At 31.8% G+C, this 23,209-nt stretch overlaps 1 protein-coding gene and 2 non-coding genes across 3 annotated transcripts; all 3 read left to right on the top strand.

Annotated features, from left to right (window-relative positions):
- Window positions 1-1,972: 1,972 nt before the first annotated feature.
- LOC127096774 (uncharacterized) lies at window positions 1,973-23,209 on the top strand. Its single transcript, XM_051035322.1, has 11 exons — window positions 1,973-2,260; window positions 2,355-2,672; window positions 2,756-2,872; window positions 2,974-3,291; window positions 3,385-3,642; window positions 3,735-3,806; window positions 3,887-4,182; window positions 4,275-4,457; window positions 4,546-4,656; window positions 4,731-4,812; window positions 23,057-23,209. The coding sequence occupies exons 1-11, from the start codon at window positions 1,973-1,975 to the stop codon at window positions 23,207-23,209; spliced, it is 2,196 nt and encodes a 731-aa protein (XP_050891279.1).
- TRNAG-UCC (transfer RNA glycine (anticodon UCC)) lies at window positions 7,472-7,543 on the top strand. Its single transcript has one exon. It is a non-coding gene; the product is annotated as a tRNA-Gly (tRNA).
- Window positions 8,994-9,065, top strand: TRNAG-UCC (transfer RNA glycine (anticodon UCC)). The gene has a single exon. It is a non-coding gene; the product is annotated as a tRNA-Gly (tRNA).

Raw genomic sequence — 23,209 nt, forward strand, 5'->3', positions numbered from 1 at the left:
GCTCCAACAATGTTGACAGGTGATCAAATTTTTGAAAAGGTGAAGGACGTAAGTACTAAGTTTGGCAAGCCTTTTGCACATACACTTGTCAAGAGTTGGTGGAAGAAAAGGTCAATTTTTTTTGAACTGCCATATTGGAAGTCTTTGTATGTAAGACATTTCCTCGATGTTATGCATATTGAAAAAAATGTATTTGACAGTGTTATTGGTACGTTACTCAATATACAAGGAAAGTCTAAGGATGGCCTTAATGTAAGGAAGGACATGGTAAACATGGGAATGAGAACTGAATTGGGACCCGTGAAGAAAGGAAAACGAACATATCTACCACCTGCTGTTTACACTCTATCTAGAAAGGAGAAAAAAATATTGTGTAAGTTCCTAAGTGAAGTTAAAGTTCCAGAAGGCTACTCATCAGATATTAGAAGACTTGTGTCTATGAAAGACCTCAAGTTAAAGAGTTTAAAGACGCATGATTGCCATGTTATAATGGAACATTTTCTACCGATAAGTATACGTTCTATTCTGCCAGAAAAAGTAAGAAGCGCAATAACTAAATTGTGTTTTTTCTTCAAGTCAATTTGCAGTAAGATGATCGATCCTGCGATCTTACCAACATTGCAAAAAGAAATAGTTGTTACTTTGTGTGATCTTGAAATGTATTTTCCTCCCTCGTTTTTTGACATAATGGTCCATCTAGTCGTTCATCTTGTGAAAGAGACACAATTGTGCGGACCAGCTTATATGAGATGGATGTACCCTGCTGAACGTTATATGAAAATATTAAAAGGGTATGTGAAAAACCGAAGTCGACCAGAGGGTTGTATTGCCGAACGATACATTGTTGAAGAAGCGGTTGAGTTTTGTACAGAATATTTGTCAAATGTTCAATCAATTGGACTCCCCAAATCTCATATTGTTGAAAAAAAAGAAGGTAAACAGCTAATTGGAAATAAAGTTGTGACAGTATCAAGGGTCGAACGAGATCAAGTGCATTTGTATGTTCTGCACAATGAGATTGAGGTTGAGCCGTATGTTGAAATGCACAAGGGTGTTCTTCGAGGTTTAAATCCGAATAGAAATGAGAATTGGATAGTACGAGAGCACAATCGAAGTTTCATACCATGGTTTAAGGAACATATTTATTCAAAGTATCGTTCAGATCCCGCTTCAATAATAGAAAGGTTGAGATGTTTAGCATATGGTCCAAGTTTGGTTGTGTTTTCTTATAGCGCATACGCAATTAATGGATACACATTTTATACCAAAGAACAAGATGATAAAAGTACTATGCAAAATAGTGGTGTCACCTTGGTAGCTGAAGCAATGCACATATCAAGTGTGAAGGACTTAAACCCGAAATTTGCAAATCTGTCATATTTTGGGGTTATCGAGCGCATTTTGGTGTTTGATTATGAGAAGTTTCAGATTCCTATATTTGGTTGCAAGTGGGTTGAAAATAATAATGGCATACGAGTGGATAAGTCAGGATTTTTGCAAGTTGATCTTAATAGGGTGGGTTACACAGATGAGCCTTTCATTCTAGCCTCTCAAGCTAAACAAGTATTCTATGTCACTGATCCGACAAGTACGAAATGGTCTATAGTGCTTTTATCTAACAAAGTAATTGATGAAAGAATTGGAGATCAAGGTGATATTGATGTTGAGATTGAATCTTTTACCATAAATGATCAAAATGAGAATGAATCATGTATTAGAAATGATCATAATGAGGGTATTTGGATCAATCCAACCGTCCGCGTTGTTAAAAGAAAAGTAGAACATATTCCTACCAAGAAAAGAAAGAGACGTTACTGAAAAAGGTAATAGTATAATTATAGCCTATGTCATTCAAGAAAATTTAATTATAGCCTATGTCATTTTATATTATTCAATATATATATGGATTATTGATTATGGATTTTTATATTTTTCATTTCATTTTTATATTTTTTTCTTTATTACAGGTTAAATGGCTAGTGATCAAGAAAACTCACAAGATGCAAATGCTCCTGATGATACTTCAGAAAAAGAAATTACACGAGGCATCACTATTATGAAGAGTATCATTCGTGATAGAGATAAAGCAGTAACATATAATGTAAATTGGAATGCTGATAACCAACTAATTGGGTCTAATGCTGCAAAGTTGGCAAGCTACATTGGTACACTTGTTCGTATGCACATTCCAATCACTGCTACAAGATGGAGTAATAAAGAGTTGGGTAGCGCTAAAGATAAGATTTGGACTGAGATACTGGTACAATATATGATTGTTTATATTTTCTTTATATTGACGATAATGTGTTTAAATTACTTATACTAACACACTCTATTCCAATATTTTTTCGTAGAGGTCTTTTAACATTGAAGATACAACTATCCGAAAAAAGTATATACTTCAATTGGCCGGAAAAAGACACAGAGGGTGGAGAACGTTTTTAACAAACAAGTATCTTAAGGACAAAGAAAAAAAATTTGTTGAATATGATCCGGAATATCCAGTGAAGTATGCGATCTTCATTACAGAAGAAGAATGGGTTGCTTTTGTAGACCAAAGAAGAGACGAAAATTTCAAGAAAGTGAGTGCCACAAATCGCGAGAGAGCGTCAAATCCCACGTATGCATACAAAAAAGGGCGTTTGGGATATGCACGCTTAGAGGAAAAAATTGTAAGTATACAAAAATGCTACGATCTTATTAATTGTCTCAATGTGTTATAATTGATTATCTTATTATTTGTGTCAATGCGTAGTTAGACGAGACGAAAAGTGACGCAACATCACTTCCGCCACATGTTTTGTGGAAAGAAGCTCGTGTGGGAAAGGATGGAACTGTTAGGGATGACGTTCAACATATTTATGATGAATGTGTAAGTAGAACATTGTGTCTTTAATTAAATCAAAAGTTTAATAATATATAATTAATTTTTTTATCTCCACTAATAATTTCCGATATGTAAATGAATTTCAGGAGACCCTATCTCAATCGATAAGCACAGCTGAGGACCAGGAGAACAGGAGCGTACTTAGTAGAGCACTAAATGTTCCTGAGTATCCCGGTCGGGTGAGGGGTAAAGGGCATGGTTGTACTCCAACTTCCTTGTATAAGAATCCAAGGAGAAGAAATCCTAGCAATCAAGAAGTGATGGAGACGTTGCAGGCATTACAAGCGCAAGTTCTTCAATTGCAAAAGGATAATGAGAGATATAGATGTATGGAAAAGTGCAGTTCACAGTTGAAAGAAACTAGTGAGAAAGCCAGTATCAATTGTCAAAATAAATTTCCCGAGGTAATTATATATGTTATTTTGAAATTAAAATAGCACATTTATGTTAATTGAAATATATACACATTAAAAGTAACATATTTATTATTGGTTTAGGGCATTTCATCTTGTCAGCTATACTTATCGTCACCGACTTATCGCCTAGTTGGCAAGGGAAAAGTGCACAACACTTCGGGAGATTTACTTCACCATAGACCGCTCCCGGATGGACACCTTAAAGTATCGGTTGATGTTGTATTAGATAAGGATGCGTTGCTACCGATACCTGACATTGTTTCAGAGACAACATTGCTGCGAGATGCAATAGGATCATTTGTTGCATGGCCCTTGGATCTCATTTTCATTGATGATGAGGTATGTTGAATTCAAAAACCACTATGAATCTTTTAGTATTCAAATGTCAATTCTGAACCGTTAAGTTAATTTTTTTTACATGGTAATTTTAGACGCCTACAAAACCCGCATCTAAGGATAATGGGATTTTGCGGCACAACGAGTCTGTTGCATCACAAAAAGAGGTATATTGAAAGTGTTAATTATATGATCCGAATCAAAAAATGCATGATTTTATAATTTACCTATGTTATATGATTTATAGGTATTTGCTCAAGGGTCACAACAACTGAGCCAGAAAATTGGTAGTCGACAGAAAAACAAAAGGGATCTTCCAGTGACTTCTTTGCCAAAAAAAGGTGCTTTTGTGCCTCGATACCAGATATCTCTTGAAACACTTGTTGACTCATCAGATATGGCAACAGCTGGTGCTATTCGCTTACTGGATATGGAGGAAGATATCTTTGGTTATTCATGCACTGAAACAATCAGAAAAGAAGATCTGGAACATATTTTTCGGCATCAAGAATTAGGCGTCGGTGTTATACACACATACATCCGGTAATCCGATCTATATATTATTTAATTACTTGAACAATTTATTTACACATTTCAATAAAAATAGTCTAATGTTTATTATGTTTTTATTGAAGGTTCTTGTATGACAATTTCATGCGCGGGAATGATCAATTGTCAAACAGATTCCGTTTCGTGTCTTCCTCCCTGGTCAACAAAGCATTAATTTGTAGGGAACCGGATTCATGTAGAGAGTACTTAGTCAAGAGATTCATGGCCAGCAGTACAAACAACTTGTATCTTTGGCCGTATAATTCAGGGTTAGATTTTAATTCTAAGTTTATTCTAATCTTTAATTGTTTCTTTTACGTAAAAAATTTCCATATAAACTTTTGTTTTAATTTATAGGTGTCACTGGTTGTTGCTTGCTATTGATCCTTTAAAAGAAGTGGTATATTTTCTGAATTCGATAGATGGTGAATGGACAAATTATCCGGATATGAAGCAATTAGTTGATACGTAAGTGAGACTGTTCTAAATATTCGTGTATATTTATGTGAGATTGTTCTAAATATATGTTTTTATTTTGTTAGATCAATAAAAGTGTTCCGATCTCAAAGACAAGCTCGAGTACCACGTACTAAATCCAGCAACATTACGTGGATAAAAGTGCAGGTACTTTAATTTTCACAATTTTGCTTATAATAGTGATGCTACTTGATAAGAAAAGATAACTATACATTCTTATTTATTTTTCTATGTAGTGTCCTCTACAGCGCAACGGTATCGATTGCGGATACTTTGTAATGAGGTTTATGAGGGAAATCATTAATATGAATCAAATAGAGATTCCAATCACGATATGGATTTATAACTTAGGATTTGTTTTAATATTTATCGAATATTTCATATTATTTATTACTTTTAACTAAATCATGCATATTATGTTTTGTTATGTAGTACTTTGATGAATACAAGTGTGCTCATTACACGAGACTGCAGTTGGAACAAATCAAGGAGGAATTGTGTCAATATTTTATTGAGAAAAGATTAATTAGTATATAATGGTTTCAAAATAACATGAATACTTTGATGAAGAATGGTTTCTGGTTGGCAAGTGTATAGTTCTTTATATTTTTAACAGATTAGTTATGACTCCAAATAGGCCGTATAACATATTAGTTTTGACTTGTGTATAGTTCTTTATAATTTTAGTGATATCTTTAATTTCATGGATAGATTAATGTGTTCATTCTTGTGTTGGCTTGCTTTAAAAAATTACAAATGCTTGAATTATGACTCCAAATGTGTTCAGTGCCTATCTATCCTTGTGTTGGTTTGCTTGAATTATGACTCCAAATGTGTTCATTCTTATGTTGGTTTAAAAAATTACAAATGCTTGAATTATGACTCCAAATGCTTGAATTAGAGAGGCTTGATTTACAGGTTTATGGGATTATTCCCAAAAAATATTACAGGTTGAAATGGTAGGCTTAAACTGAAGGCAGCGTTTTGTTATTTTACTAGAGGAAAAGACAGCGCTTTTTAGTAAAAAGCGCTGCTAAAGGTTGTCAATAGAGAGCGCTTTTTACTAAAAAGCGCTGCTAAAGGTTGTCAATAGAGAGCGCTTTTTAGTAAAAAGCGCTGCTATAGGTTGTCAATAGAGAGCGCTTTTTACTAAAAAGCGCTGCTATAGGTTGTCAATAGAGAGCGCTTTTTAGTAAAAAGCGCTGCTATAGGTGGTATATAGACAACCTTTAAGAGCGCTTTTTACTCAAAAGCGCTGCTAAAGGTTGTCAATAGAGAGCGCTTTTTAGTAAAAAGCGCTCTTAAAGGTTGTCTATATACCACCTTTAGCAGCGCTTTTTACTAAAAAGCGATCTCTATTGACAACCTTTAGCAGCGCTTTTTAGTAAACAAAAAGCGCTGCTAAAACCTATAGCAGCGCCACCTACGGCAGCGCTTTTAAGCGCTTTTAAAGGCCAAAAAAAGCGCTCTCATAGGTCTTTTTTGGCGTAGTGATTGGTAATCATTAAAATTCTATTTAGAAAAATATTCTTCCTAATCCAAAATCTTTTCCCAGTTATAATCAAGATTACTTAAAGGATTTAACATCCATGCATTGCTTAGTAATCACATACTTTTATTCTAAAGTCCATGTTATATTTTTGTGAAGAAAATCTTACCAAGAAAAATAAGATGACACTTTAGTTATCTCTTGCCTCCAAAAAAGATAAGACAATGCATGACATATGACTTATTACCTTCTTTCATAAATATTGGTAATCATTATAATTCTATTTAGAAAATTATGTATGTTGTTTAAGCAATCAATCAGTAACCTTAACATTAAGTGTTTTCACCTTCTGCATTCTGATACACGCTCATAAATTTTGACATTATCAAAAAATAACCTAACTCTTTGGATAAAGTTTTTTCTTATTTTCTTTCTTATAGCACATACCAATTTATATATGTAGGACACGTATTTAATGATGCATACACATTTTAAAATAAAATGCAATCTTTAGTACAGACAACTATCTTCTTATAATTCATACCAATGAATTGCAAAAGAAAAAGTTGAGCTTCATACGTTTTACGAGGGAACATATTATTGTCGGTTAAAAAATTTCTTACCAAAGTTAACAAGTTGTTAAAGTTCTCTTTAGAAGATCCATTTTTTAGGTTGATGTTTTACAATATAAAGAACGATTACAATCACGTGAACTTAAAATACCTAGCATGCAACATTTTATAAACATTAGTTCCAACCTCTCAAATTTTTATAGACAATCAAAAGTTCCTTATCAACTACATGCACAAGCTTATTAAAACGATCAAATTCATGCATATCTTTTTTAGAAAATATTAGATGTATATATCTTCTTTTATTGTTGGATCTAGTTTTTTCTTGTGAATAGTGTATCCACCAATATTTGTATAACAACACTCTAAAAACAGAGAAAATAGTTTCAACGGACCTGCTTTTCTATGCATGATCAACAACAAACTTAAAGAATTCTCTCAACCCATCTTCGTATTCTTATACATAAATAAGACATGATACCCACCAACAACAAAAAACAAATACAAAGAAATAAATAAAGTGAGGAACAAAGACAAATAATGATATAAAAAAGAATTATAGAGGTTAATTGTTTTATTTTTGAAGAGAGGGATACATGATTTCTTGAAAACAAACGTGATATGATTTTTATTTATTTTGAGAAAAATATATGTAAATTCTTTAGCTCATATGTAATATTGAGAAGATTATTTACCACTTACAAACTAATAATACATCGGTCAATATTTTTAATGAATCGAGTAAGCGTTTGTAGTCCAACGGTTAGGATAATTGCCTTCCAAGCAATAGACCCGGGTTCGACTCCCGGCAAACGCAATGTGTTGTTTTGGTGTATCACAAACGTCCCCCAAATTAAACCTGTTCGCAAATTCATTGCTTAGTAATCACATACTTTTATTCCAAAAAAGGTAAGACAATGCAAGGCATATGACTTATTACCTTTTTTCATAAATATTGGTAATCATTATAATTCTATTTAGAAAAATATTCTTCCTAATCCAAAATCTTTTCCCAGTTATAATCAAGATTACTTAAAGGCTTTAACATCCATGCATTGCTTAGTAATCACATACTTTTATTCTAAAGTCCATGTTATATTTTTGTGAAGAAAATCTTACCAAGAAAAATAAGATGACACTTTAGTTATCTCTTGCCTCCAAAAAAGATAAGACAATGCATGACATATGACTTATTACCTTATTTCATAAATATTGGTAATCATTATAATTCTATTTAGAAAATTATGTATGTTGTTTAAGCAATCAATCAGTAACCTTAACATTAAGTGTTTTCACCTTCTGCATTCTGATACACGCTCATAAATCTTGACATTATCAAAAAATAACCTAACTCTTTGGATAAAGTTTTTTCTTATTTTCTTTCTTATAGCACATACCAATTTATATATGTAGGACACGTATTTAATGATGCATACACATTTTAAAATAAAATGCAATCTTTAGTACAAACAACTATCTTATTATAATTAATGCCAATGAATTGCAAAAAAAAAAGTTGAGCTTCATACGTTTTACGAGGGAACATATTATTGTCGGTTAAAAAATTTCTTACCAAAGTTAACAAGTTGTTAAAGTTCTCTTTAGAAGATCCATTTTTTAGGTTGATGTTTTACAATATAAAGAACGATTACAATCACGTGAACTTAAAATACCTAGCATGCAACATTTTATAAACATTACTTCCAACCTCTCAAATTTTTATAGACAATCAAAAGTTCCTTATCAACTACATGCACAAGCTTATTAAAACGATAAAATTCATGCATATCTTTTTTAGAAAATATTAGATGTATATATCTTCTTTTATTGTTGGATCTAGTTTTTTCTTGTGAATAGTGTATCCACCAATATTTGTATAACAACACTCTAAAAAAAGAGCAAATAGTTTCAACGGACCTGCTTTTCTATGCATGATCAACAACAAACTTAAAGAATTCTCTCAACCCATCTTCGTATTCTTATACATAAATAAGACATGATACCCACCAACAACAAAAAACAAATACAAAGAAATAAATAAAGTGAGGAACAGAGACAAAGAATGATATAAAAAAGAATTATAGAGGTTAATTGTTTTATTTTTGAAGAGAGGGATACATGATTTCTTGAAAACAAACGTGATATGATTTTTCTTTATTTTGAGAAAAATATATGTAAATTGTTTAGCTCATATGTAATATTGAGAAGATTATTTACCACTTACAAACTAATAAAACATCGGTCAATATTTTTAATGAATCGAGTAAGCGTTTGTAGTCCAACGGTTAGGATAATTGCCTTCCAAGCAATAGACCCGGGTTCGACTCCCGGCAAACGCAATGTGTTGTTTTGGTGTATCACAAACGTCCCCCAAATTAAACCTGGTCGCAAACTCATTGCTTAGTAATCACATACTTTTATTCTAAAGTCCATGTTATATTTTTGTGAAGAAAATCTTACCATGAAAAATAAGATGACACCTTAGTTATCTCTTGCGTCCAAAAAAGATAAGACAATGCAAGGCATATGACTTATTACCTTTTTTCATAAATATTGGTAATCATTATAATTCTATTTAGAAAAATATTCTTCCTAATCCAAAATCTTTTCCCAGTTATAATCAAGATTACTTAAAGGCTTTAACATCCATGCATTGCTTAGTAATCACATACTTTTATTCTAAAGTCCATGTTATATTTTTGTGAAGAAAATCTTACCAAGAAAAATAAGATGACACCTTAGTTATCTCTTGCGTCCAAAAAAGATAAGACAATGCATGACATATGACTTATTACCTTCTTTCATAAATATTGGTAATCATTATAATTCTATTTAGAAAATTATGTATGTTGTTTAAGCAATCAATCAGTAACCTTAACATTAAGTGTTTTCACCTTCTGCATTTTGATACACGCTCATAAATCTTGACATTATCAAAAAATAACCTAACTCTTTGGATAAAGTTTTTTCTTATTTTCTTTCTTATAACACATACCAATTTATATATGTAGGACACGTATTTAATGATGCATACACATTTTAAAATAAAATGCAATCTTTAGTACAAATAACTATCTTCTTATAATTCATGCCAATGAATTGCAAAAAAAAAAGTTGAGCTTCATACGTTTTACGAGGGAACATATTATTGCCGGTTAAAAAATTTCTTACCAAAGTTAACAAGTTGTTAAAGTTCTCTTTAGAAGATCCATTTTTTAGGTTGATGTTTTACAATATAAAGAACGATTACAATCACATGAACTTAAAATACCTAGCATGCAACATTTTATAAACATTACTTCCAACCTCTCAAATTTTTATAGACAATCAAAAGTTCCTTATCAACTACATGCACAAGCTTATTAAAACGATAAAATTCATGCATATCTTTTTTAGAAAATATTAGATGTATATATCTTCTTTTATTGTTGGATCTTGTTTTTTCTTGTGAATAGTGTATCCACCAATATTTGTATAACAACACTCTAAAAAAAGAGCAAATAGTTTCAACGGACCTGCTTTTCTATGCATGATCAACAACAAACTTAAAGAATTCTCTCAACCCATCTTCGTATTCTTATACATAAATAAGACATGATACCCACCAACAACAAAAAACAAATACAAAGAAACAAATAAAGTGAGGAACAGAGACAAAGAATGATATAAAAAAGAATTATAGAGGTTAATTGTTTTATTTTTGAAGAGAGGGATACATGATTTCTTGAAAACAAACGTGATATGATTTTTCTTTATTTTGAGAAAAATATATGTAAATTGTTTAGCTCATATGTAATATTGAGAAGATTATTTACCACTTACAAACTAATAATACATCGGTCAATATTTTTAATTAATCGAGTAAGCGTTTGTAGTCCAACGGTTAGGATAATTGCCTTCCAAGCAATATACCTGGGTTCGACTCGCGGCAAACACAATGTGTTGTTTTGGTGTATCACAAACGTCCCCCAAATTAAACCTGGTCGCAAACTCATTGTTTAGCAATCACATACTTTTATTCTAAAGTCCATGTTATATTTTTGTGAAGAAAACCTTACCATGAAAAATAAGATGACACCTTAGTTATCTCTTGCGTCCAAAAAAGATAAGACAATGCAAGGCATATGACTTATTACCTTTTTTCATAAATATTGGTAATCATTATAATTCTATTTAGAAAAATATTCTTCCTAATCCAAAATCTTTTCCCAGTTATAATCAAGATTACTTAAAGGCTTTAACATCCATGCATTGCTTAGTAATCACATACTTTTATTCTAAAGTCCATGTTATATTTTTGTGAAGAAAATCTTACCAAGAAAAATAAGATGACACTTTAGTTATCTCTTGCCTCCAAAAAAGATAAGACAATGCATGACATATGACTTATTACCTTCTTTCATAAATATTGGTAATCATTATAATTCTATTTAGAAAATTATGTATGTTGTTTAAGCAATCAAACAGTAACCTTAACATTAAGTGTTTTCACCTTCTGCATTCTGATACACGCTCATAAATTTTGACATTATCAAAAAATAACCTAACTCTTTGGATAAAGTTTTTTCTTATTTTCTTTCTTATAGCACATACCAATTTATATATGTAGGACACGTATTTAATGATGCATACACATTTTAAAATAAAATGCAATCTTTAGTACAGACAACTATCTTCTTATAATTCATGCCAATGAATTGCAAAAGAAAAAGTTGAGCTTCATACGTTTTACGAGGGAACATATTATTGTCAGTTAAAAAATTTCTTACCAAAGTTAACAAGTTGTTAAAGTTCTCTTTAGAAGATCCATTTTTTAGGTTGATGTTTTACAATATAAAGAACGATTACAATCACGTGAACTTAAAATACCTAGCATGCAACATTTTATAAACATTAGTTCCAACCTCTCAAATTTTTATAGACAATCAAAAGTTCCTTATCAACTACATGCACAAGCTTATTAAAACGATAAAATTCATGCATATCTTTTTTAGAAAATATTAGATGTATATATCTTCTTTTATTGTTGGATCTAGTTTTTTCTTGTGAATAGTGTATCCACCAATATTTGTATAACAACACTCTAAAAAAAGAGAAAATAGTTTCAACGGACCTGCTTTTCTATGCATGATCAACAACAAACTTTAAAGAATTAATCAACCCATCTTCGTATTCTTATACATAAATAAGACATGATACCCACCAACAACAAAAAACAAATACAAAGAAATAAATAAAGTGAGGAACAGAGACAAAGAATGATATAAAAAAGAATTATAGAGGTTAATTGTTTTATTTTTGAAGAGAGGGATACATGATTTCTTGAAAACAAACGTGATATGATTTTTCTTTATTTTGAGAAAAATATATGTAAATTGTTTAGCTCATATGTAATATTGAGAAGATTATTTACCACTTACAAACTAATAATACATCGGTCAATATTTTTAATGAATCGAGTAAGCGTTTGTAGTCCAACGGTTAGGATAATTGCCTTCCAAGCAATAGACCCGGGTTCGACTCGCGGCAAACACAATGTGTTGTTTTGGTGTATCACAAACGTCCCCCAAATTAAACCTGGTCGCAAACTCATTGTTTATTAATCACATACTTTTATTCTAAAGTCCATGTTATATTTTTGTGAAGAAAACCTTACCATGAAAAATAAGATGACACCTTAGTTATCTCTTGCGTCCAAAAAAGATAAGACAATGCAAGGCATATGACTTATTACCTTTTTTCATAAATATTGGTAATCATTATAATTCTATTTAGAAAAATATTCTTCCTAATCCAAAATCTTTTCCCAATTATAATCAAGATTACTTAAAGGGTTTAACATCCATGCATTGCTTAGTAATCACATACTTTTATTCTAAAGTCCATGTTATATTTTTGTGAAGAAAATCTTACCAAGAAAAATAAGATGACACCTTAGTTATCTCTTGCCTCCAAAAAAGATAAGACAATGCATGACATATGGCTTATTACCTTCTTTCATAAATATTGGTAATCATTATAATTCTATTTAGAAAATTATGTATGTTGTTTAAGCAATCAATCAGTAACCTTAACATTAAGTGTTTTCACCTTCTGCATTTTGATACACGCTCATAAATCTTGACATTATCAAAAAATAACCTAACTCTTTGGATAAAGTTTTTTCTTATTTTCTTTCTTATAGCACATACCAATTTATATATGTAGGACACGTATTTAATGATGCATACACATTTTAAAATAAAATGCAATCTTTAGTACAAACAACTATCTTCTTATAATTCATGCCAATGAATTGCAAAAAAAAAAGTTGAGCTTCATACGTTTTACGAGGGAACATATTATTGTCGGTTAAAAAATTTCTTACCAAAGTTAACAAGTTGTTAAAGTTCTCTTTAGAAGATCCACTTTTTAGGTTGATGTTTTACAATATAAAGAACGATTACAATCACGTGAACTTAAAATACCTAGCATGCAACATTTTATAAACATTACTTCCAACCTCTCAAATTTTTATAGACAATCAAAAGCTCCTTATCAACTACATGCACAAGCTTATTAAAACGATAAAATTCATGCATATCTTTTTTAGAAAATATTAGATGTATATATCTTCTTTTATTGTTGGATCTAGTTTTTTCTTGTGAATAGTGTATCCACCAATATTTGTATAACAACACTCTAAAAAAAGAGCAAATAGTTTCAACGGACCTGCTTTTCTATGCATGATCAACAACAAACTTAAAGAATTCTCTCAACCCATCTTCGTATTCTTATACATAAATAAGACATGATACCCACCAACAACAAAAAACAAATACAAAGAAACAAATAAAGTGAGGAACAGAGACAAAGAATGATATAAAAAAGAATTATAGAGGTTAATTGTTTTATTTTTGAAGAGAGGGATACATGATTTCTTGAAAACAAACGTGATGTGATTTTTCTTTATTTTGAGAAAAATATATGTAAATTGTTTAGCTCATATGTAATATTGAGAAGATTATTTACCACTTACAAACTAATAATACATCGGTCAATATTTTTAATTAATCGAGTAAGCGTTTGTAGTCCAACGGTTAGGATAATTGCCTTCCAAGCAATAGACCTGGGTTCGACTCGCGGCAAACACAATGTGTTGTTTTGGTGTATCACAAACGTCCCCCAAATTAAACCTGGTCGCAAACTCATTGTTTAGTAATCACATACTTTTATTCTAAAGTCCATGTTATATTTTTGTGAAGAAAACCTTACCATGAAAAATAAGATGACACCTTAGTTATCTCTTGCGTCCAAAAAAGATAAGACAATGCAAGGCATATGACTTATTACCTTTTTTCATAAATATTGGTAATCATTATAATTCTATTTAGAAAAATATTCTTCCTAATCCAAAATCTTTTCCCAGTTATAATCAAGATTACTTAAAGGCTTTAACATCCATGCATTGCTTAGTAATCACATACTTTTATTCTAAAGTCCATGTTATATTTTTGTGAAGAAAATCTTACCAAGAAAAATAAGATGACACTTTAGTTATCTCTTGCCTCCAAAAAAGATAAGACAATGCATGACATATGACTTATTACCTTCTTTCATAAATATTGGTAATCATTATAATTCTATTTAGAAAATTATGTATGTTGTTTAAGCAATCAATCAGTAACCTTAACATTAAGTGTTTTCACCTTCTGCATTCTGATACACGCTCATAAATTTTGACGTTATCAAAAAATAACCTAACTCTTTGGATAAAGTTTTTTCTTATTTTCTTTCTTATAGCACATACCAATTTATATATGTAGGACACGTATTTAATGATGCATACACATTTTAAAATAAAATGCAATCTTTAGTACAGACAACTATCTTCTTATAATTCATGCCAATGAATTGCAAAAGAAAAAGTTGAGCTTCATACGTTTTACGAGGGAACATATTATTGTCGGTTAAAAAATTTCTTACCAAAGTTAACAAGTTGTTAAAGTTCTCTTTAGAAGATCCATTTTTTAGGTTGATGTTTTACAATATAAAGAACGATTACAATCACATGAACTTAAAATACCTAGCATGCAACATTTTATAAACATTACTTCCAACCTCTCAAATTTTTATAGACAATCAAAAGTTCCTTATCAACTACATGCACAAGCTTATTAAAACGATAAAATTCATGCATATCTTTTTTAGAAAATATTAGATGTATATATCTTCTTTTATTGTTGGATCTAGTTTTTTCTTGTGAATAGTGTATCCACCAATATTTGTATAACAACACTCTAAAAAAAGAGCAAATAGTTTCAACGGACCTGCTTTTCTATGCATGATCAACAACAAACTTAAAGAATTCTCTCAACCCATCTTCGTATTCTTATACATAAATAAGACATGATACCCACCAACAACAAAAAACAAATACAAAGAAACAAATAAAGTGAGGAACAGAGACAAAGAATGATATAAAAAAGAATTATAGAGGTTAATTGTTTTATTTTTGAAGAGAGGGATACATGATTTCTTGAAAACAAACGTGATATGATTTTTCTTTATTTTGAGAAAAATATATGTAAATTGTTTAGCTCATATGTAATATTGAGAAGATTATTTACCACTTACAAACTAATAATACATCGGTCAATATTTTTAATTAATCGAGTAAGCGTTTGTAGTCCAACGGTTAGGATAATTGCCTTCCAAGCAATAGACCTGGGTTCGACTCGCGGCAAACACAATGTGTTGTTTTGGTGTATCACAAACGTCCCCCAAATTAAACCTGGTCGCAAACTCATTGTTTAGTAATCACATACTTTTATTCTAAAGTCCATGTTATATTTTTGTGAAGAAAACCTTACCATGAAAAATAAGATGACACCTTAGTTATCTCTTGCGTCCAAAAAAGATAAGACAATGCAAGGCATATGACTTATTACCTTTTTTCATAAATATTGGTAATCATTATAATTCTATTTAGAAAAATATTCTTCCTAATCCAAAATCTTTTCCCAGTTATAATCAAGATTACTTAAAGGCTTTAACATCCATGCATTGCTTAGTAATCACATACTTTTATTCTAAAGTCCATGTTATATTTTTGTGAAGAAAATCTTACCAAGAAAAATAAGATGACACTTTAGTTATCTCTTGCCTCCAAAAAAGATAAGACAATGCATGACATATGACTTATTACCTTCTTTCATAAATATTGGTAATCATTATAATTCTATTTAGAAAATTATGTATGTTGTTTAAGCAATCAATCAGTAACCTTAACATTAAGTGTTTTCACCTTCTGCATTCTGATACACGCTCATAAATTTTGACATTATCAAAAAATAACCTAACTCTTTGGATAAAGTTTTTTCTTATTTTCTTTCTTATAGCACATACCAATTTATATATGTAGGACACGTATTTAATGATGCATACACATTTTAAAATAAAATGCAATCTTTAGTACAGACAACTATCTTCTTATAATTCATGCCAATGAATTGCAAAAGAAAAAGTTGAGCTTCATACGTTTTACGAGGGAACATATTATTGTCGGTTAAAAAATTTCTTACCAAAGTTAACAAGTTGTTAAAGTTCTCTTTAGAAGATCCACTTTTTAGGTTGATGTTTTACAATATAAAGAACGATTACAATCACGTGAACTTAAAATACCTAGCATGCAACATTTTATAAACATTACTTCCAACCTCTCAAATTTTTATAGACAATCAAAAGTTCCTTATCAACTACATGCACAAGCTTATTAAAACGATAAAATTCATGCATATCTTTTTTAGAAAATATTAGATGTATATATCTTCTTTTATTGTTGGATCTAGTTTTTTCTTGTGAATAGTGTATCCACCAATATTTGTATAACAACACTCTAAAAAAGAGCAAATAGTTTCAACGGACCTGCTTTTCTATGCATGATCAACAACAAACTTAAAGAATTCTCTCAACCCATCTTCGTATTCTTATACATAAATAAGACATGATACCCACCAACAACAAAAAACAAATACAAAGAAACAAATAAAGTGAGGAACAGAGACAAAGAATGATATAAAAAAGAATTATAGAGGTTAATTGTTTTATTTTTGAAGAGAGGGATACATGATTTCTTGAAAACAAACGTGATATGATTTTTCTTTATTTTGAGAAAAATATATGTAAATTGTTTAGCTCATATGTAATATTGAGAAGATTATTTACCACTTACAAACTAATAATACATCGGTCAATATTTTTAATTAATTGAGTAAGCGTTTGTAGTCCAACGGTTAGGATAATTGCCTTCCAAGCAATAGACCCGGGTTCGACTCGCGGCAAACACAATGTGTTGTTTTGGTGTATCACAAACGTCCCCCAAATTAAACCTGGTCGCAAACTCATTGTTTATTAATCACATACTTTTATTCTAAAGTCCATGTTATATTTTTGTGAAGAAAACCTTACCATGAAAAATAAGATGACACCTTAGTTATCTCTTGCGTCCAAAAAAGATAAGACAATGCAAGGCATATGACTTATTACCTTTTTTCATAAATATTGGTAATCATTATAATTCTATTTAGAAAAATATTCTTCCTAATCCAAAATCTTTTCCCAGTTATAATCAAGATTACTTAAAGGGTTTAACATCCATGCATTGCTTAGTAATCACATACTTTTATTCTAAAGTCCATGTTATATTTTTGTGAAGAAAATCTTACCAAGAAAAATAAGATGACACCTTAGTTATCTCTTGCCTCCAAAAAAGATAAGACAATGCATGACATATGGCTTATTACCTTCTTTCATAAATATTGGTAATCATTATAATTCTATTTAGAAAATTATGTATGTTGTTTAAGCAATCAATCAGTAACCTTAACATTAAGTGTTTTCACCTTCTGCATTTTGATACACGCTCATAAATCTTGACATTATCAAAAAATAACCTAACGCTTTGGATAAAGTTTTTTCTTATTTTCTTTCTTATAGCACATACCAATTTATATATGTAGGACACGTATTTAATGATGCATACACATTTTAAAATAAAATGCAATCTTTAGTACAAACAACTATCTTCTTATAATTCATGCCAATGAATTGCAAAAAAAAAAAGTTGAGCTTCATACGTTTTACGAGGGAACATATTATTGTCGGTTAAAAAATTTCTTACCAAAGTTAACAAGTTGTTAAAGTTCTCTTTAGAAGATCCACTTTTTAGGTTGATGTTTTACAATATAAAGAACGATTACAATCACGTGAACTTAAAATACCTAGCATGCAACATTTTATAAACATTACTTCCAACCTCTCAAATTTTTATAGACAATCAAAAGTTCCTTATCAACTACATGCACAAGCTTATTAAAACGATAAAATTCATGCATATCTTTTTTAGAAAATATTAGATGTATATATCTTCTTTTATTGTTGGATCTAGTTTTTTCTTGTGAATAGTGTATCCACCAATATTTGTATAACAACACTCTAAAAAAAGAGCAAATAGTTTCAACGGACCTGCTTTTCTATGCATGATCAACAACAAACTTAAAGAATTCTCTCAACCCATCTTCGTATTCTTATACATAAATAAGACATGATACCCACCAACAACAAAAAACAAATACAAAGAAACAAATAAAGTGAGGAACAGAGACAAAGAATGATATAAAAAAGAATTATAGAGGTTAATTGTTTTATTTTTGAAGAGAGGGATACATGATTTCTTGAAAACAAACGTGATATGATTTTTCTTTATTTTGAGAAAAATATATGTAAATTGTTTAGCTCATATGTAATATTGAGAAGATTATTTACCACTTACAAACTAATAATACATCGGTCAATATTTTTAATTAATTGAGTAAGCGTTTGTAGTCCAACGGTTAGGATAATTGCCTTCCAAGCAATAGACCTGGGTTCGACTCGCGGCGAACACAATGTGTTGTTTTGGTGTATCACAAACGTCCCCCAAATTAAACCTGGTCGCAAACTCATTGTTTAGTAATCACATACTTTTATTCTAAAGTCCATGTTATATTTTTGTGAAGAAAACCTTACCATGAAAAATAAGATGACACCTTAGTTATCTCTTGCGTCCAAAAAAGATAAGACAATGCAAGGCATATGACTTATTACCTTTTTTCATAAATATTGGTAATCATTATAATTCTATTTAGAAAAATATTCTTCCTAATCCAAAATCTTTTCCCAGTTATAATCAAGATTACTTAAAGGCTTTAACATCCATGCATTGCTTAGTAATCACATACTTTTATTCTAAAGTCCATGTTATATTTTTGTGAAGAAAATCTTACCAAGAAAAATAAGATGACACCTTAGTTATCTCTTGCCTCCAAAAAAGATAAGACAATGCATGACATATGGCTTATTACCTTCTTTCATAAATATTGGTAATCATTATAATTCTATTTAGAAAATTATGTATGTTGTTTAAGCAATCAATCAGTAACCTTAACATTAAGTGTTTTCACCTTCTGCATTCTGATACACGCTCATAAATCTTGACATTATCAAAAAATAACCTAACTCTTTGGATAAAGTTTTTTCTTATTTTCTTTCTTATAGCACATACCAATTTATATATGTAGGACACGTATTTAATGATGCATACACATTTTAAAATAAAATGCAATCTTTAGTACAAACAACTATCTTCTTATAATTCATGCCAATGAATTGCAAAAAAAAAAGTTGAGCTTCATACGTTTTAAGAGGGAACATATTATTGTCGGTTAAAAAATTTCTTACCAAAGTTAACGAGTTGTTAAAGTTCTCTTTAGAAGATCCATTTTTTAGGTTGATGTTTTACAATATAAAGAAAGATTACAATCACGTGAACTTAAAATACCTAGCATGCAACATTTTATAAACATTACTTCCAACCTCTCAAATTTTTATAGACAATCAAAAGTTCCTTATCAACTACATGCACAAGCTTATTAAAACGATCAAATTCATGCATATCTCTTTTAGAAAATATTAGATGTATATATCTTCTTTTATTGTTGGATCTAGTTTTTTCTTGTGAATAGTGTATCCACCAATATTTGTATAACAACACTCTAAAAAAAGAGCAAATAGTTTCAACGGACCTGCTTTTCTATGCATGATCAACAACAAACTTAAAGAATTCTCTCAACCCATCTTCGTATTCTTATACATAAATAAGACATGATACCCACTGTCGCATTACGCGAAAAACCGGCGGGAAAACAAGAACAACAGAGCCGCCACCGTGCGTTATTTATCCCAAAAGAGGGAAAGGAAACGCTCAGAGTAAACCTGGAAAAAGCGTGGTCTCGCGACCAAAGAGAATGGGATCGGGAGTCGGTTATGCGAAGGGAAGGTATTAGCACCCCTACGCATCCGTCGTACTCGACGGGATCCACGCACAATAGGAAGGGAAATGGTTGCTAAAACACTGCTCACACACACTCACACACTGGCTGAAGGAGACACAAGAAAACAGACTGAAACTGACTCGGCAGGATATCGCATCCTGGGCCTACTTAGTCTATCAAGCATAGACATCAGAGTCTAAGTAGTTCGGACTGGGGAAACGACACATGCTCGCTAGGATATCGCATCCTATGCATACGTATCTCCTTTGGACGAAGGAGAATCAGAGCATTCGTAGCTCGGCTAACACGCACACAAACAAACACAGGCAAAGGCAAACGTGGAGCCTGAATGCCAATCGCTGGACTTACATCAGCATCCGAACCAAAAACGCACTCAAAAGGGCAAACATGGAGCCCGACAACCAATTGATGGGATTATGTCGGCATCCGAACCCAAAACGCACTCGAAAGGGCAGACATGGAGCCCGACAACCAATTGATGGAATTATGTCGGCATCCGAACCCAAAACACACAACAGCATGCAACAAGAAGAAGGGTCTCGATTGCAACTAGGGCAAGAGAATGGGAAGGTCTCAATCGCAACGAGGGCGAGAGAAAAGGATTAGTGTTAGTCGTTAGTCAAAACTCGGCAAGACATCGCGTCTCGTGCCTACGTATCTCATCTGGACATGAGAATCAGAGTTGCCGTAGTTCGGCCAAACTATTCCTGTTGGTTTGTGTTTTTTAAGTGGACAACGTCACTACGCAATCTACCTGATGCTCGACCTTTGGAGACTTACTCACCTGTAGCAGAAGGAGTTGACGTATCCTTAAGAGGGGATAATGTTTGTTTGTGTTTTAGGAAAGCTCAAGCAAGAAAGGAAGTCCTATACGAAGGAACCGTGCTACCTTAATTGACATGCGAACGAGACTACGCGGAGTCTAGCAAACCTAGGGGATACAATCACACCACACAAACATATACAACATGAAATAAACACACCAACAAGGGGCTCAAACATCAGGGTTAGGCTTTAGTCGAGGGGTCATATCAACCTCAACAAACAAGCCTCTGTATCGGGGTCAAGTTAGCTCTTAACCTTGCCATTGAGAGGCTAAGGTGAAGCTAGATGAAAGGTGATGAGGGGTGTGCCTCATTGCTTCTATCTCAAGTCAGAGAGAGCATCAGACAAGGGAGCGTGGGTCCAGAATGGGGGGACCCTTCTACGCTCAGGACATAGACTCGACTGTACGATGTACAAGATCTTGGGCTTGGATCTCAATGCTACAACCATGTAATGGGAGCAAGGAGAAGACTCACGGAATAGTGGGGGATAGATTGCTTATCCCTACCTTCCACCAATTGCCTCAAATGAGGACTTTCCCTGCTTAGGACAAATATAAACATACACAAGCATTGCCTCTTAAGGAGGACTTCAGACAGTTTTGCCCGGCCCGGTAACAGCCGGGTCTCCAGACTACATGAAGAAGAAGGTTCTATACCTCAATGCCAATTGCTTATAAGCAAAGCAATGCAAGTTCTTAAGAGAACTGAGCAACTAAGTGTACCTGTACAAAAGTCAAACAGAATCAGTATCTACTTTCACAAACAGACAACAATATAATGACCAATTAACAATCCCAATGATGTGCATAGCACAAGTCCATGTGGACCAACATCCTACAAAACAGATACATTAGTCATATGTGTCAAGTAACACAATCCAAAATGTGGAGCAAATTCCTTAATCATTAACTCCTTAACCTGAAAAGGCACAATCAACTTCAAATGTAAGTAACATGACCACTAGGACTAGCCTAGGGTCAAAAAGATGGAAAAATGTTAAAACAGCAACCAATTCATGATCAAAGTCAAGCTATTTCAATAACAAAGGGATCCCAATTGGTCCCATATCCAAACTATGTACACATTTCAATCTATGCCACATGGAAGGCAAAAGGTGCAATATTAAACCACATACAAGCAACCAGCAAGATCACATCCAAATAAATGCCAAAATGGCACCAAAAAATCCACAAAAATTACATTCTAACCAGAAGGCATTCAGCAAGCCACATGTTAATTTTCAAGTCATTTGGACTAGTAGATCAATAGGAATTAATTACACATAACAAGGCATGCAAAAACAACATCAAATGAAGCCTACAATTATGCACCCACTTCAATCTAATGGTAAACAGTAATGGTGCATTATAAATCAGTAGGACCAAAGCCAAATGCTACATTAATGTGTTGGGAACTATGTCATCAATTTTCATGGTCATTGGACAAGGCATGAGAATATGGCAACATGAATAAGAATGTGTCACTAGCTAGGTTCAAAAATGATAAGCCGCAAGGAAAAATATGAATCAAATCGAAAATGGATTGTAAAAATCCACAAAAATTCACAGGGGATGTTAACATGTTAAACAAGCTTCATGCAAAAATTCAAGGCCATTGGCCAGAGGGAAGCATGGTAAACAATTAGGGGAATATAGCCTATCAAACTATGTCACATATTTACACATCCAAATTCAATAATTCATATATAATAAACCATAGGCCTAAAAATTACCAAACCTATGTCAAAAAATCCAGGAGGATGTCAAGAATCAATATCTCAAATTTCACTTAGTTTGGATTAAGCATGTGGTCTCTATAATTAAAATGGCAAAGCATATGAAAATGGTATACATTAAAGATATCTCTAGGTCAATTTATATTTTTCCAAGCAACATTTTTAATTTTGTATCTATAAAATAGTAGAGAAAAAATGATGATTAACAAAAAATCTTTGAATTTTTTTGGATTAAAGTTGGCCATTTTGTGATTTTTAGAAGTTTTTAAATAATTATTTAATATTTATTTAAGATTTATTTGGATTTATTTTAATTAATTGTGACAACAATGACACAGATGTAATTATTAATACTGTAGCCAAAACGTTGCCGTTTAGTTTTAATGTGGTGGCAGGCTTTGATTGGTTCTGGCAATCCAAAAACACTAAAAAGAATTGAAAACGGATGGAAGCAGATCGAAATGCATGAAATTTCCAGCCAGCTTCTTCTTCTTCGCGCGTGGCCGGTGTGTTCTTCAACGGCAAGAACGGTTTCGAGCGATTCTTAA

This window comes from Lathyrus oleraceus, chromosome 1 (assembly GCF_024323335.1).
Source record: "Lathyrus oleraceus cultivar Zhongwan6 chromosome 1, CAAS_Psat_ZW6_1.0, whole genome shotgun sequence".
In the NCBI taxonomy this organism is placed as follows: Eukaryota; Viridiplantae; Streptophyta; class Magnoliopsida; order Fabales; family Fabaceae; genus Lathyrus; species Lathyrus oleraceus.